General features: G+C 36.0%; 1 protein-coding gene and 1 long non-coding RNA gene across 8 annotated transcripts in view; one reads left to right on the top strand and one right to left on the bottom strand.

Annotated features, from left to right (window-relative positions):
• The window catches only part of LOC122570674, a 153,068-nt gene that overhangs the window by 64,642 nt on the left and 70,334 nt on the right, over positions 1 to 18,092 (top strand). The gene's annotated exons all lie outside the window — the stretch shown is intronic.
• Positions 1 to 18,092, bottom strand: part of LOC122570603 (regulating synaptic membrane exocytosis protein 1) — a 149,867-nt gene that overhangs the window by 62,682 nt on the left and 69,093 nt on the right. For 6 of the 7 annotated variants that reach the window (XR_006317862.1, XM_043733149.1, XM_043733129.1 and 3 more), the window contains 4 exons: positions 11,745 to 11,826; positions 11,204 to 11,345; positions 8,370 to 8,624; positions 11 to 170 (listed from right to left, as the gene is read on the bottom strand). Coding sequence is in view for 6 of the 7 variants with exons in the window: in XM_043733149.1 (XP_043589084.1) it covers positions 11 to 170; positions 8,370 to 8,624; positions 11,204 to 11,345; positions 11,745 to 11,826 (639 nt within the window). In the remaining variant the exon portion in view is untranslated. The remainder of the gene's footprint in view (positions 1 to 10; positions 171 to 8,369; positions 8,625 to 11,203; positions 11,346 to 11,744; positions 11,827 to 18,092) is intronic. The other variant, XM_043733157.1, reaches the window with a different exon arrangement.

Below are 18,092 nucleotides of genomic sequence, written 5' to 3'. Positions count from 1 at the left end.
AGATTCTTACCGCCGACGGAAGATGCTACGACAGCGACCCTCTGGGGACTGGTGGCCCTACCCCTATCGACCTGGTGACGATCCGGCGAGGTCGCCCTAGACCTGATGTTGCGATCCAGGTCCCTTTCCCATCTGAGCTCGTCGCGGCGTTCTCCTGCAACCTTTCGAAACTATAACATTACGACACACAGATTAGAGTTTCACAGGGAGTGACACCATTGCGTGAAGGAGTTATGACTGTTGGCGTGACAGTGCTCACATCGGGGAGTGTATCGTACACTGATACGAGAAGCTATGAGTACGCGGGGAACTGATATGTCTGGAAAATATTGAATGATGAACTAGTTACGACTGCGTCCATACGATTACTCTATTTCTTTTCTCAGTTCTGTCTCTACTTTCTTCGCTTTCTTATCGTTTGTTTTTATTCTCGAGATACGTTTTCCAAATCTAATCGACATTTGACAGCGATCGTGAAACGATTTATCGTTCAAACGTAACTGTAATTTTAATTTTCTTTGAATCTTCACGAAACTAAAATTATGTTCATCTTTCTTGACGAGCAACCACTTAATGCCATTTTTAATAAAAAGAGGAAAAAAGTAACTGATAGACATAAATCCTTTAATTCGGAACTATTATTTCGTTTGGAAAATTAATTAACTTCGCTACTGTACTCTTTCATAAATCATTAAGAACAATCAATAATATTACGCTATCGACAAATGTCGTACAATTAACGCTATCGTATCGTACGGTGCGAGTACGCAATAACAAAAAAATTATTGGAAAATTTATTGATTTCTACTATATCACAAGCCTCATTAGCGACAAAGCTAGCAGCGTTTCGGTTGGTCTTCTATAAAAACTTCGGAAGTTCTTAAGGATACGAACGATTATGAAAAGTTGTGGAAATCCATGTAAATATATTATCATAATTTAATTTCTTAAACTCGCTTGTAAAATTAAATTGTATTACTATCGCATACCTATCATTAGCTAAAAAAGTTTGAAGATACTGTTAATACTATCGATATCTATTTTTCGTAACGCTAATAAAATAATTCTAATGAATATATTAAAAATATAATAAGACAAAAATATAATCGGCAATGTTTGAGTGAAGTACAAAACTGAAGTGGAAAAAAAGAAGTAGGAGTAATTGAGGAGGAAATAGGTCATTCGCTGCCAGACACAGTTTGCATCCAATATGATAGAAACCACATTTCTATAGTTTCTCGTTTAAAAATTACTTCTGTTCAAACATATTCAGATCAATAACACATTTTTAGAGGCATATAATATTCTACAATTTTTTTTTAAACTTTTTATTATTTATACGAGACTAATGAATAATGTTGTCGTAATTATACTATGAATAATTTTGTTACTCTATACAAAAGCTTAAATAATAAATTCCGTAAATTGCAATACGTTCTCTTTTTCATGCAAATTGTCTAATAAATAAGTATTTCGAAAATGAGCTGGATTTATTATTCAAAGGAAATCACGATTTTCATTAAATTCTGAACAATAAATTAACGAAGATATGCGCTGATCCATTTCATATCCCATAAAAAAAAACTTATAAGGAATGGAATTTTTACTTCGAGAAAAAGTTAAGCAGTAACTGAACTTTCTAGACCAAATTACTTCCAAGTTTATTTCTACCCTTGTCATATAAAGTTGAGTAATTGAAAATTATCTCCATTTATTCCTTTCGTATTTTCTACAAAGAAAATAACTCGAGTTTAACTGCTATTATACCAGTAACTATTTTGTACTAGTAACTACCTATATTGGTATACTACTTTCATAAGATTTCTTAAATATTTTCTGCACAGAGCTTTCATTTGAAAGATTTCCACCTAAATATCTCGAAGGCAATGCATTTTCAGGGAAAGTATCGAATGCAAAAATCTCATGGTTTCGAGGGAACAATGCAATTTATGCTATTTGTCTGTGACTGGTTGGTCTTTACCAAGATTATTTGAAGATCGATTTCCATTTCAAATAGAAACTTGTATATTGTCTTTTGCAGAATCCCTATCCTGCGAGAGAAAAGAGAAAACTTTGCGATTAATATTTTTTTTTTATTAGACTTCAATTTATAAAGACGTTTCATAAAATAACAATCTTTTTATATTCACAATTCGTAAATTAGAGGATGGAGAAATATGAGATACGAACTACGTTTACTTAATTCTTTGGCAATGATTGCATGATAAGGTGAAATGAAAAATCCACTTTTTTATACGATCTTCTAATTACTAGCGCAATTTTTCACATCTTTTATGCTGCTACACGAAGAAAAATCAAATCTAGTTTTATATAATCTCTACTTCTCGCTTTAAATTTATCAAATGTCTTCAAAATGCTTCAGGAGTAAAAATAGGTAGAAACAATTTTTTATCGCGAAAGGAAGACAGGATACAACGATGACGTATGTACAAACCGATCAGCTATTTATCTCGAGCGGATTTATTATTCGCGTTTCAGACTTTGCGTTTATCACGCGTCGAATCCCGGTAACCAGATCCCATAAACAATCGCCGGTAACGGCTACAGGATCTTTCCTAGCTGTTCGAACTCTTCAAATTTGTAACTTGTTGTCAGACAACGTCAGTTAGGGGAGACAATTACTGACGTTGCCATGGCGAGATTGAAAGGCTCGGTGGAAAAGGGAGAGCCGTGAAGCGAGGAGAAAATATAGGAAATCCGTTTGCCAACGGCGATGCCAATGTCACCATATCGGAACAAGTGCACGTGCACACAGCCGTTTTGCGAAGTCGAAAAGACGTCGTTATTTACGACGAGCTTTACCTGATTCCTACGTTTGACACCGATTTATCCAAAGAATTATTATTCATGTTTCTCCAATTAATTATCTATGACATTTCTCCTGAAACTGGTCTGTCGAATCGATTTTCGGATTTCGGGGCCGAAGCTACGAGCTGACGACCGGCTGTTCCAATTTGAGGCGTAATCGAGGAAATTGCGTCAAATTTTAACGGAATCGCGGGATCTAATTTTCAGATTCCCCTCGCTAACGTCGATCGTTCGACGCCGGTACTTCAGCCCCGATAAATTTGTCGCGAACTGTTACGCCGGGGTTCGTGTGTGCTTCGCGTGCTTACGTCACCAACCTGTTTCGGTCGAGGATACGCCACTATACATTATTCATAAGTTTGGTAAACCGTTAATTTGTGAACTAACGATCCTGTGCATTCTTCATCCGCGGCTGCAACCGATGTACGTACATCTCAACAAATCTACTTTCATTGATTGCGCAATAAATTACGACAGAAAGAGGCTGTTCCGATTCATCGAATAATGTTAGATTCTTCGGAAAATTCGTAGCTTTCCTGACCATTCGGATATTACGTTCTGATTTATTTTTCGCTGGTATGGAAGAGGATTGGATCTTCAACCAAACAACGCGAGAATAAAATGTGTTGGGCCTTAAATCGACTGTGTAATACTTCGTTTCATCCTGCGAGTGTATAACTGTGCGTACAAATGAAATTTGAAGAAATTTTACTTTCATAAAAATAGTCTGTTTACAGAACCTACTAGTCGTATCCTTTCGACTGACTTTCGCATGCAAGATAACCGATCCTGTCGATTATCCATTCCCCTTCAGTCGGCAATTAGTCAAATACGCGTGTACTTGACAGGCTTTTAAATTCGATTTCTTCAAAGACAAAGCCTCCAATGGAATCTTGTGGATTTTGATTTTCATCTTATATCAACTATCAAGGTATAAAGTCTCCCTGACCTCTGTCATGCCACGAATTTAGGACGGCGTATATAAATTTGTAGAATTTACTACAAAGCACGAAGGAAAACCTGAAATCACTACGAGAGAATTAGCTGAAGTTAAGGCTCGGAGGATTTCGTTCTACAAAAGGCTACAAAGGGTTTAACCATTTCAAGAACGAAACTCAAAGGAGTTCTAGGCGCGATTACGTGGGAAACGCGAATCGAAAATTGGAGAAATGAGTAAGGAAATAGAAAAATATATTTCGTACTAATTCTCTTGTTACACAGAGATCGAATCCGATCTCTTTGTTATTGGCAACCGCTAATTTCCGGCTGTGTACCGAGCAAAGATTTAAAGAGGCAGAATCTACGATTCGCGACCTCTTTTCACTTTCTTGTTCCCTTTTTTCGACCGATTTCCGGATTTACCGTAACCCGACGCTCTCAATCCCTAGCCTGCCATCCCCTCCTCGCGTAGCCTCGTCCCTGATTTCAATTTCATTCCACTTTCTTTCGTTTCCGCAGTCGTTTCCAATGAAATGAGATTTTGCCGATTCTTCTCTCGACTGACAAAAACGATTTCCAATAAATTCTTAGGATCGAAAGCGCGACTGTTCTCTTATTCTTAGCTCCTCCCTCCCCCTTCTTCTCTTTCTCTTAATTTGCACACTTTGTATGGATCCCTTATTGCCTGCGTTTCTCTATCCAAGGAACACTTATAGACTGCATTATGATTGCTATGAATGAAGCCATTAATTGCCAGCTTTCCTTTGCAAATTATTATACAAACGTAGAAGTTGCAATGAAATTTTCAGAAGCGCGAAATCAAATTGAACGAAGATGACAGAATGGAACAATTATTAGTTGATTTTCCTTGAATTTTTTTATTTCAGCCTCATTTTGAAACTAAAAAGAGATATTTTGGCATAAAATACTATATATACGTATAGCGGCTATGTTTCAGTAGTAACAGGGTAAAATGTAAATGTAAAATGTAAAGGAATCCGATAAAACGTTTCATGTTCAAATATCTTTGAACTAACGACTTTCCCAGAGTAATATTTCCAAAGTACTAACACGATAACACGTGGTTGCATTCGCGAACTGCATACGTGTTTGTAAATATATAATAATAACATAGAAAAAATAGACCACTTAAAATCATTCGATTCCATCTCGTTGTTTTCCTCTGAACCTTGACCCACTTTAACAATGCAGATAGCATCTAACTGTTAAAGTTTCGTGAAACGCTCTATAAAGAAATTGGTACCAGAATGAAGATTAAAAAAGGAAGGTAACTATTTTATACCAACGAGCAGTGTTGTTCGATTAAAATCGTTAAAACGTTGTGTCTAGTTTAGAAATTTCTAGCAAAATTATACTTCTGTTTAATTATCGACAAGCATTTACATTACTAGATAAATTGACGTTTTCAGAAATTTAATGAACACTACAATTCCTGACAAAAAAAGTGCAGCAAACCGCGTGCTAATTCTGTAATTTCAACGTCAGTGTTAACATTCGAAACGTAATTACTAACGTCGACAGGCTCATTTAATAATTCTTCGTAAATACGCTTCTCCCAACGACAGCACTCACATAATTAACTAACATAGTTAAATATTATCAAGTCTTACAACTCCTTCTTTATCCTCTGCAACCTGCGTCATCGTTACTGTTTAACATTACGTGGGCCGCGACGAAGCTCCACGAATGAAAAACTCCGCCGCTCGAGAACGAATGACGCAAATACGAGCTTCTGCTTCCTAGCGAGCTCTTTTCATTTTTCTTTGTCGCGTTCAATTTTTCTCACAAACTTTTAATATAGCGAATGATTTTAGCAATTGGATCGGGCTATAACATGGTTCCAAACGAATTTTGGAAAAATTGTACAGAAAAATGAGTGTTCCACTCAACCAGGTTTTTCGTCGTTATAATAAGAGAAAACTATACACAATTTTTCTGAATCATCTCGTAGTAAGGGAAACCTATATAAAACTATATACTTTAGACTTTATATATTATTTATTAAACTTTATTTATTAAATTCAATTTATTAAATTTAATTTATTTTAATTTAATTTATTAAATTTAATTTATTAAAAAATAAGTGAGCGAAAATATAGATATCTATGGAGTGTTCTCGCAATCAACGTAGAATGACGAAAATAAAATTCGAAAATCAGAAACACACACGATGCTCAAATTAATTGCAAACCAGAATCTACTGTTTTTTTTTTTTTTTTTTTTTTTCTAATTTTGCCTAACGAAGCGGATAAAATCGTACAGGTGAAAATCTATTTGCAGCTGGACATACACGTTAGTAGCATCAAATGACACGTAAACGAGAATTATATTTAATTAATCAAGAAACGTTTTCGAGAAACACAGAGACGCATGATCCCTCAAAGGCACGGCCTTCAAAGCCTCAATCTTCAAAGCAGTTGTCTCAAAGCTAGCTTTCGCGTCCTATTTCTTGTAACGAACATCCACTTGCTCTCCGACTTCCAGTTAAGTTTCAACTAGAATATCTGTACTTTAAGGGAAACCATACACCCCGAAGTTCTAATTTATTATACGAACCGTGGATGGTTAACGAGTAGCCGTATAATATAATTTCTAAATGTCACCTTCCTAAAACAATTTTTACCGCGTGCTCTTTGCCCAAGGTTTTGTCGGGCGAAACTTTTTGTTCGCCATCGTAACTCGTTTCGAAACTTTGTTAATGACTCCTGCAGAAGATCGTAGATAGTAAAATGACCGTCTTCTACGAAGATGAAATTAGTCAGAGATATCTCTTATGCCTCCATGGCACTCGTTAACGAGTGCCATTTAGCCAATGATTTAGTCGAAGTATCTCTCGCAGCTGGAAAATTAACTGCTTCAATTTTATAAAGTGTACACGCTTAACTGCAAAAATAAATAGAGACACAATTTTGGTACTACGAAATTGATCGACGGATGTATCTAATCTTAAAACTGCATCTCTGCATAAAAAAGAGTGAATTAGAATCATCGTATCCTTCTGCCTCATACGTAAGCAGTAAAAAGAAAAAGAATAACGAAAGAAGTTAAGAAATCAGCTTTGTTTCCTGCGCTTATCATAAACCATGCCAATGAAAACCGATCTTTGACAAAATGTTTCTCATCATGAGATATTTTATCATTCGTGAGGTTTGTCAAATTATGACAATCTGTTAGATCAAATCATTGAAGAAAGCGTATCTCGAGTGAAACACATATGAAAAAGAAAACGTTTGTAAATATTCTACTAATCTATTATCAATCTTAATGAAACACTGAACCCTTCATAGCTGCGACAACTATAGTCTCGATTACAAGCGTCCATACGATCCGTACTATTTTGTCTATCAAATCTCCAAGTTGGAAGATCACGCGAAGAAAGAATTTCGGATGATTATTTTGCGATCGAGAAGAGAACAGGACGAAGCATACTTTCGAAGCGTAAGACACGTTGCAACGTACAAACATGCATCTAGCGACGGAGCATCATATTGCGAGACAAATAACCCACGTTGACATCCTGACTAAATAAAATTGCTGGAGGCGAGCGTGCTAGATAGTACTGGTATACCGCCAACCGATCAAAGCACAGCTGCTGGCAATATTCAGTTCTCGACCGCAAACAGTTACTTACAGTCAGCTAGTGAAGGGTTAATGTTTCCTTTACTTTGATTATTCGAGATAATAATAGGATTAACGCGCTGTCGATTGCAAGTACGAAGTTATTTCTGCTGTAGCTAACCAAAAATAGATTATTCTCTGCTAGAGAGTTAGAAACACTTGAGATATCGCGTCGTTAAATCGAAGAAAAATGTGACTGTTTGATTTATACAATCGCCAATTATTATATACTTGCTTCGTTAATATCTTTCTACTTTATTCTGATATGATTTACGTAGAAATTAATATAGTTCTTTCTGTTGCTCTTCTAACGTATGGACGTTTATTGTGTTTAGAATGGTACATAATAATAAATCACCTTCTAATTAAATAAATATATCTATAAAATTATAATATAAATAGTAAAGGCATATGGGATGCAAGAGGAACATTCTAAGCTGCAGTTTACGTTGTCAGTTCTAAATCTGAAGGTTAAATACGAGAGATGTCAAGCTTGATGGTTGAAGAAGCGTATACCGTAGCATATAAGAATATACCAAAAAGAAATATATCTATCCTTCCTAGTCTGGAAGAGAAGAGCTAGGAAAAATAAACAAGAAGAAGTAAAATATACCTAGAAAATTGAATTATTTCGTTGCTGAATCGAAGCGAGAAATATTGACGTTTCATCTCGATATAACTCGGTATTTTTAATACAAGTATTACAAGTATAACGATAGTTAAAAGGATGGAAAATAAAATACCAAAGTAATTATTACAAATATTATTATTTTTGCAGAAGATTTTCATCAAAATCTCCATTCAAACTTGCAATCGATACCACATACATCCTTTCTTAAGCATGACCGATTGAAATGAATACGATGCACAAAATAGATGTGGCAATGTATTCTGTTTCATTGTCGAGAAGCACGATTGTTTGAGAAGCACAATTCAGAAACGTCACATAACGGCCAACTTACCTTCTCGAGTTCCTTTAAACTCGCGGGTGACACATCCGAATGCCTCCTGAGTTCCGGGCTCCTCGGGGGTGCCAGTCCGGAACCGAGACCGCCGATTTGACTTCCGCTCTGACAGCCGAGTCTCGCGTCGCTATGCCTCCTCTGGAGAGCCTCTAAAACTGGCACCTCGAGTAAGGAATCGGTCGATTCCTGTGTCACGATCGGCTGGTCCCGAGACGCGAGTTTTCGTCGACACACGCTGCACCGCCAGGACGACTGAAAGGACATGCTCGTGAAACTTTCACGTAGGCCAATCGATCCCAAGCGACGAATAAAACGCTCTCTGACCAACCGATAAACGATGTCGTTTGTTCGATCAGATATTCGATTCGATGAAACACCTTTTGTGTAAGCAACGACTGCACGGTAAGTTTCACTATCGGTCTACGTAGATTTGTTAATGAAAAGCAAAGTACAAGGATTATTCAGTTTTTGAACTGGTACCTCTATTTTATATACAGCGACCCACAAAAGTGTTTTAATATTTGCCATAGAAAAGTCTTTTATAGAAAATGTTTCGAAGCTTTATTAGCGCGTAGGCCGCGGATTTGTTTGCATCTGTGCGAGATTTAGGTGCGCAAAAATACGTAGAATATGCAAAGTATCGGGGCTGCAATAATTTTTGACAGGTGCAGCAAATTTCTATATTAATTCTGCCTTTTTACTTGTATTTATAAAGGTATAAATTATTGCATAGACATATGCACTTTGATCATGAGACACGATTATGATTATTGTGGTAGGAGAGGTATAAATTTGTATTAACGTCTATCTGTCAGCGTAATCGATGAATGTAATCTGACTGTACGTGAATTCGCGAATTACCAACGAAATAATTAAAAATTCATATCTAGAAGGATGTGTTCCGCATAAATCGTCAGTGGCAATCTACCATAGCGCAAAACCATCGAGACACGTACGTATGATCCAGCTTTGATTAATTTTAAAGCTGTTTGGTCGAACGAGTCGAGAGGACTAACCGAACGTACGTCAAATAAACACAGGTAACAGGGAAAAATAAGAAAGCACGAAGAATGGCTGATAGAGAGGCATCGCGAGGAATGAGACGAACGAATATAAATAGAACACGAAAACGAAACGTATAAAACGAAACGACGAAGACAGAGATAAAATGAAGATGTAAAAATGAATATAGAATATTCAATGAGAGAAAATGATAAAACAAAATCACATAGAATATAATGACAATGGCGAAGAGAATATGAAAATGGAAAAAATGGAAATAGGTAAAAGAAGATTAGAATAAATTGCATTGTGCATCCGTTAGGCTATTATCTCGCTTTTTTAAATCTTCCTGATATTCGAGATAGATGGAAACAGGGATAACGATAATTAAAAATGGCGGTGAACCAATGGCGTAACTATCATCGACACAGAGATAGACGATATTGATTATCTTATAAAATTTATATATCAAAATAACCGAACAGATTTTTCGTATCTAATAGAATGTCAAATTGCGTTTGTGAAACTCTGATGCAGAAAAATATTTCCATTCGTATCTTTTATGTTAAGACAACAAAGAAAGGTGTATTTGAAAGAATAAAGAACCGTATGCCTTTACGGGAATTGCCTTGCTTCCTCTAATTAAAAACAAATGTGCAGCCACGAACATCGTTGACGGTGGCATTCATAGAAAATTAAACGCCATAAAAGTCGTGCATACGCCGTTGCAAAGAATTCTCCTTTCCTACTTTAGCCTCTATTTCACGCAGTGTACAAGCTATATCTACCGTTTCTAATAAATGCTTCTCATTTCTGTGCCACTTTAATTACTCGATTATTGATTTTGATGCTGCCGCTTATTTTTCTTAATAGATATACAATACGCGACTTTAGATGTTCACAATTGCAGATTTATTCCTCGGTATTATCTACGATCAATCATAAACGTAGAGGAAAAGATCAATCAATCTGAAACATTTTCATTCGTGTCGTTGATATTAAGTTATTCAAGTATTAAATGTTTCGATGAAACTGCAAGTTTATTTAAAAGAAAGATACCGCGAGTTGTTCGATCAAAGTATTCGTCGTTGCTCTCTACGACATTGAGCCATCTGTCAGGCAAGTGATGAATTCCACCACTGGAAAATGTCGTGTCTTTAGACAAGATCGAGTCGTCAGGGCGTCGAGAAAGCAGGACTTTCTGTGAGATCGCTGCGTGGCAGCGTAAACCACACGCTGTTTTCGCGGCAAAAGAGATCGTAACGGGTCCTGTTTGTGACATGTTGCAGCAGCCAGCTTATTCACCTCACGTTACTCCTTCGAATACGCTTGTTCCGATCGATGCAACACGTCTTATACGATACACAATTTCAATTAGCGAATAAGATACAAAAATGACTCGACGTTTGGATTTCGTCCAAAGACGCTGCATTTTGCTGTGATGAAATTCATCGCTTGCCTGGTAGATGGCTTAAAGTCATGGAAAGCAACACTTTTTGATCGAACAACTTGCTGCATTGCTTTCCAGATAAATTTTGAGCTTCCGTAAAAGATTCGCATCGTTCATTTGCGCACCTGTATTTAACGCGGTTCCTCGATCCTTTCTTTAAACGCAGCCAAAGATCGTACATCGTTCGACCACTGAATGTGTCCTATACATTCCACGAGACCTTTCGAATGCACTTTTGTCGTAGGTAGAAATTACCGGAATTATCGGATGGCAGGTATCCGAAATTAATTGCCGGAGTTATCGATTGATCGTCCCGAAATAGATTTGGCTATAATGCAAGAGAGAGAGAGAGGGAGGGAGAGAGATTTGAAACGCCTACCGGATCGTCGGAATTCGTTGTCGTTGAATAGCAAGCGCAGTCCTCGCAAACTTTGTGTTGGCACTCGCAGCAGATTCTCGAGGCTTCTTCAGGCGCGAACGACTTCCGACACACTCGGCAATCGTCCCCGGTTTTCGACTTCCTGAAACGTCCAAGTTAACAGACCGTTGAAGTTTTCGTGTTCGAGAATTCCCCTAAGACGAATACGTTTACATCCGAATACGGTCAACCATCGGGTTTTGGAGCAAACAGTCGTCCGGTTCTATGAACTTTCCGAGACTAATGTATTATTTGCTATTATGTATTATGTTCTATTTATTTGCAAGCTTTAAATTTCATATATCGAATGTGCCAACTTTTGTTAAAATATTCTATGGATACAAATAAGAAAATATGTCACGCGGCGCTTTATATAGCGAACTTTTGCATTTGGTCTCAATATTTTAGTATTTAGTATTTAGGGCATTCGGCTATTTTAAGTTATTCAATTCGCCGTATTCAGATCGTCGAAATGTTAGCATTTACTACTGAAAATACTCACGTCTTCGTTGATTCTGTCGTCGTTTCTTCCTTGGGCTGTGTCTCTTCAACTGGTATAACCTTAGCGGGACCAAATTTTGTGACTACGAAACAGAAACAAACCGAGGCAGGTAATCAATGTGTAGGTAAATACAATTTCAACAAATTGCATCAAATTTATTAAGCAACCGTATAATATTAATCTCGAATATTCCAGAATTATATGATATTACTATCCAAAATTACTATCAACACGTAACATGTATTCTCGTCTTTTTATCTTCTAAAAGATCGTGAAGAAATTACCGTAAAGGGAAATGCATGGAAGATGTGAGCAATTTTGTATCTTCTCCTATTTTCTCTGGAAATTCTTGAATAACATAATTCAAAGAACGCTATTAACTCTGAACATATGAACAATGTGTAATCGTTAAGGAATACAAGTGCATTAAAAATTACAATAACTATATGTACAATATATATATATATATATATATATATATTATAATAAAAAATTGTTCTGAATTTGTCTCGGTTCATAAAGATAAATTCGCAAGGAAAGGGACGTGTAAAGTAAAAGCATATTGTAAATTATGAGATATGCAGAACTCTAAAACGAGAAGCATCCTATTTATTAAACTGAAGCAAACGAAGCACAGTAGTAGTGGAGTATCATAAGAGATACGATATTTAGACCGATTAATACTCCTTTGTTCTCAACTTCTATCGGATTGTACACTGCAATAAGCTCTAAAAACAAAACGTAGTCAACACGTACTACAAGTTATACGGAAGCTTGCTTTGTGAGATTACTGTTGAAAATTCACGAGGGCCACCGATAAAGAGACTTGCAAATTTCTGTACGGGGGAAAAACTCAACTTGCAGATGTAAGTAAAAACGTTCATTGCGATGCAGTTGTTCAAAGCGAATAGCGTACACTAACATCCTCAAATTTCAATAACTCGATTATGTGTATAAAAAGCGATCTCATTTTTTCCGATTTTTAGTTGGTTTACTAATCTCGACCATTCATCGAAGCTGATAGAATCGTATAACGCTAGATTTATAGAAGATTATTATTAAATTCATAAAGTCAAAAGCATTTCTCGTCATCTTTTCGCGAGATGAACAGATTCGTGTATCATATAAAATTGAAATTGTTTATTTAGGATTTGCTGAACTCTACATTAAAATGGACGACTCGTCGAGGTATTAGCCCAGGATTAAATCGTGATAGTCTTTCTATCACTTTGAAACAACCTTCTCTATCTCGTATAAGAGCCTTATCTATCTATAACTTGAGAACCAAACAGGATAATGATAATAACATGTTATTAAATAATAAATATCACCCTGTGTTAAATAACAATAAACCGAAACTAACTCAAACTTCTTTTTCAAAAATAACATTAATTTATTTGTAAGTTTACCTTCACCTTTGCACCGATGGAAGATAGAAAAGTCTCTCGTTCCGTCTCGAAAAAAAGCCTATCCCTTAACGCCATTATCTGCGGATTATTTAACGAGTCTCAGTTAGCTAAGCTCTCAAGCCAATAGAAGCTTAAACTCATTATTATCGCGGTCCGGGATACTCGAGGGCGTAAAAGGGTGTAGCTGAAAATGCGGTCGAATCGTAACCAGCGTTCGTGTAAATCTTTAAACTGACGAAGAGTTAGGCCCGTAATTACCGCCGCCGGCATGGTCCTTCAGTATACTTGTTAAAAAGTTGGCCGAAAGGGGAGAAGTAAGCAGGAGACGCTGACGAAGCTACACCTTCACGATGAAAAATGGTTGCGCATCTTATAAATGTGTCCAGAACAGGAGAGCGTACTTTAATTTAGAGGAAAATTAGTATCCCGGGGATTTTCAGATCGCTCATTCTGATGACCCTCGAATGGCGATAACGAAAAACAAAACGACCAGCCCAAGCGTAAAGGATAAATCATGTTAAAAGAGTTTCGAGAAGTTTGTGAATTAAAATAGACGAATCAAGACAAAATTGCGTTTAGTATAAGTAAAAAATTTGTAATAACGTTATTGGTGTTTTATCAAATTTGTAATAATTTTATAACAACTTCTGAAACTAGGGGATTTTATAACGACGTGAAAATTAATTATCCAAGAATGGTTTCGTTATTTCATTTCTTGACAACGTTATCATGTCTTAATCTTCATTAACGTGCATTTCCTCGCCGTAATAAAGAAATCGTAATTTAACAATTTTAGTATCTTAAATAGGTTAGTAAAAAAAGTTCATAATTACGTTCGTAATTTTGGTGCAATTTGAGATTACAATTTTCAGTTTAAGACTTTGAAAAAGGTTTTCTACGTTTTACAACCTCCTTCGTAATTCAATTCTTACATTCATATGCAATCCGTCGTTTAATTAAACTAATTGCCCCTCGCGAAAATTAGGGCAGGTGATAGAATCATGTAAGGAAGCATCTGGAACGTTTTTATGTTGTCGAACGAATGCATCCGAAGAATACATTCCCAGGATTAGGTAGCGTGCGTAACGTTTATGTGCTGTTTTTAGGAAATTAGATTTTGTTAGAAGTGATTAGTGAATTAGATTAGGTTTAATATCGTGAGTGGTGATATTTGTCCGATGTCAATTGTACTAGAAGTAGTATTATAGGCTTGTCGCGTGAAATTGTTCATAGTTGACTAGTTAAGAATCCATCAAGGTTATGCCTGAATGAACCTAGATTTGTAGTTGTGTTATTCAACACCCGCATTAACAGAACGTTCTCTGATCTCTCTGCATTTCTCAATTATTTTTTCGTTACTTTCACTTCATGCAAACAACAAGGTGACATTTTTGGAATGTCAAAAAGTCACAAGAGCAATCTTTCCTTTATTCGTAACGATTTCTAAAGAACGAGATATTCAGCTAGCGAAAAAGTAACGTCAGTCGGTGCTGATTTTCCGATCTTTCGTTAGTTGTCGATTTTTGGTCAAAAAGTTGAATGAAATCGAATTAATCGCAGTTTACAAGATTGAAATATTACAGATAAATTTTTAGTTCTCAAGAAATTTCAAAGAAATTTCAAGTTTTAAATCAATACCTAGGAAGCTCAGATCGACGACTAATCAAGACTGTTTTCAGAGATTAAACTTGCTTGAGATTAATTAAAATTTAGTAATTTACTCGACCCTATCGAGAAACGTAGATTTTACTAATTATTACTATTACTAATACTTAACATTTCCTCTTCATCTCAAAATTGCGCTAATCAAAAACTCGTTAATCTCAACAATTGGAGATACTCAGATGTGCTATATATATATAGTATATTAATATCCCTGAATCTTTCTCTTTCTCTCCTTCGGGGATATTGTAACGAAGCTATCAGGTACACCATCAGTCTCAAACCAGTATAATACCGAATACGATTAAATAGCTATTAATTATAGATAGCACGTAGCCAGCCTATTGAATCTGATGGAATGTCAATCATATTGTAATATCTGGTGAGTATTTCCCTAAACATATAGTATCCATCAAACTAGTACTCATCAATAAACTCCAAATTAAATTAATCAGCTTAAATTAACCAATTTTAGGAAGAATCTTACGCTGTACAAATATTTTTCGTAGTTACAAAATGTGAGTACAAGACGATCAGTTTTCTTTTTCTCCATTCTATAACTGTCGAAAATTATCTCCTTTCGAAAATGAAACAAAGTTGTTTCAACGCCGGCAATATGATTTTTCACTTTCACTAGCGCGGTCAGCATTACGGGTCTTTCAGTTCCTGGCCTGATCTCTTACTGTTTTTGGTTTTAAAAAATTCTGAAAAAGTTCTGAGGTACTCGTTACAGTTCCTAATTTACTATACGGGTGGTACCTCGGTCAAATGTTTAAATTTTTTTGCAACAAAACTAAAAATTTGTCGGAAAGTTACGAAACAATTGGAATTTGTTTGAAGGTACACGGTTTTGTACTAAGCAAATATTTAAGGAAGTTATCGTAGTGTTCTACCTACCTTCACAAGATTATGATCTTTCGAAAAACAGATAGAGAAATTATCCAGCCCTTAGAGAAGTATAATCATTTCGAATCCTAAATTTTCGAGACTTCTCAGTGGATTACCTACCATTGGCAAATGACACGAGATCCTATCTCAAACGTATGTAAAACATAGGAGCCACGCGATACACCTACACGGTCGCGTTTAAGTTATTATATATATCACACTAAAAAAAATTCACTTACTTAGGAAAAATCTAACACGTACGAAATATGAGTCGCTGAAAGCATCATTTTATGAGCTCATTTCATCCTCGTTGTATTCAGAGCTAAATTGAACGAAGCAGACAGCATTTGGGCAATCGTAATCTTATAGCATTTTCAGGTGCAGAAATCGCAAGGTCCGAAAGCTTCGTTTCGGAGAAATTAAGCAATGAAAATGCCATCTTCACCTCAGCCACCCATATCATCGCGGGATGATTAATAATACGAATATTCTTAGATTTCAAATCGAAGCAAGAAACTTCGATCAAATACGATCTTCTACCCGCATAAGAAATCAAAGTTTTAATTATAGAATGTTAACTATCGGAAATTCTTCGTCTATATATATATATACATTCTTATCCTTACTTGGAATTGCTCTTCGAGCAACGACGCATAACCTCGAAACGATCGTCGAACCGATGCTGAGAAATTTATTCAACGCCTGGAAGTTTGCGAACGAAGTCGACGACGAGCGATTTCTCAAACAGCGCAAACAAGCCGGATTACGGAAAGATAGAGAAGGCTCGAAGGAAAGTAAAGTGGAAATGCTGAAAGAAGGGCCGTCCTGGGATTCGCGGAGGCTCCTTTATCGCCCTCGTATCGTCCTTCGAATATTCGCAACTTCGTCGAACAAAGGGAACGACTCGATGTCTTGCACGAACGATCACCGCGAGAATAAACGTCTAATTAACCTAAAAGTTATCCGACCGCCGCTCGCTCTCCCTTGCCTCCTTTTTACGCGATGCAAAATTTATCGACAGGCTTAACTGTCTCAACTCCATTTCACGTTCCATCGACTCCCTTACTTTTATGCGCAACGTCGTCCCATCATTCGGAACGTTCCACTTTTGCGCGAGCCTCTCCTTCGTGTAATTGCGACATTGAAATATTGCGACAGCAGTTTCGATTTGTATCATTGATCAGGATTACGGCGACTGATTTATAGAAAAACAAAGATGCCAAGTTGTCTGTTCGAAAACTGCTATAGTTGTTATTGAGATATTTATTACACAATGGGATTGTCAATTTCTTTGTAAGAAGATCAAAATCGATTGTGTTTGACGATGGAGATGAAAATTGAAAGATTTTAATTACCATCGAGAAAAATATTGTACATCTGTTGAAAAAAGTTAGATACTTGTGTTACTGATGTATGATGTATCTCTGAATGACATCCTCTCTACGTTTGATACAAATTTTATTTCGCAGAACGATATTTATAAACCGATACGAATCTCATTTTACATTTACGATATTTTTTTGCTGATCATTCCTTGAAAATAAATAATCAACCCACGTTTCGTGATTGCAATTTACATCTTCTGTGTTCCATCCGATACACAATTTTTAATTAGAACTCTTTGAACGAGACGAAAGGTTCGCTAAAAACGATGATAAAAAAAACGCCATCGCTCTGGCAAGGGACGAATGAAAGGAACGATTCCCTTGTGCCCATTTAATTGTGCCAGACGAAAAAAATAAAGAAAAAGAGGGATAATGTAAATGCTAAAGAGACGACTTTTGCCGGACCACTTTAGGGTTGTATAATCCTCGAGTATTCTAGCGTTTCGAGGGTGGCTTTTAATAGTTCTCGCCTATTTTGGTTATCTCAATGACCCTCCATTCAACGAAGCGATCTTCAAACGAGACTATCCCACGAGAAATAGAATTTGTCGAAAGAGAAATATTAATTGAATATAAAAACTTATTCAAACGAAAATTAATGAAATTGATAAACTGCAGAGACGTTAATTTTTAACTAATTTCAAAATCTCAGTGTTAAAATGGAAATATTATTTAAACATAGAGAGAGATTAATGAAATAAGAAGAAAAGTTAATTTCCAAATTGCTCCAAAACTTTCTTTATTTCCTTTAAACTATACTACCGATACTCCTCCTTAGAGAAGAACTAACATTAACTTTATATGAATTTACTAGAGATTTATTTATCTCTGAATTTAATCGTGGATATTTACCTATTAAATTAATTATAGCTCGATTAATTGCATTTATATTAATTTGGACAATACGAGAAGAGGTATGATTCTTCGGGGTAATAATTAAATAATTTTAATTAGACGTGAGTGTTCCTACACGTTCTATGTAAGCAATTAAATAAGGAAAATTA

Source organism: Bombus pyrosoma, linkage group LG1 (genome assembly GCF_014825855.1).
Source record: "Bombus pyrosoma isolate SC7728 linkage group LG1, ASM1482585v1, whole genome shotgun sequence".
Lineage (NCBI taxonomy): Eukaryota > Metazoa > Arthropoda > Insecta > Hymenoptera > Apidae > Bombus > Bombus pyrosoma.
This window is presented reverse-complemented; position numbering and strand designations above follow the sequence as displayed.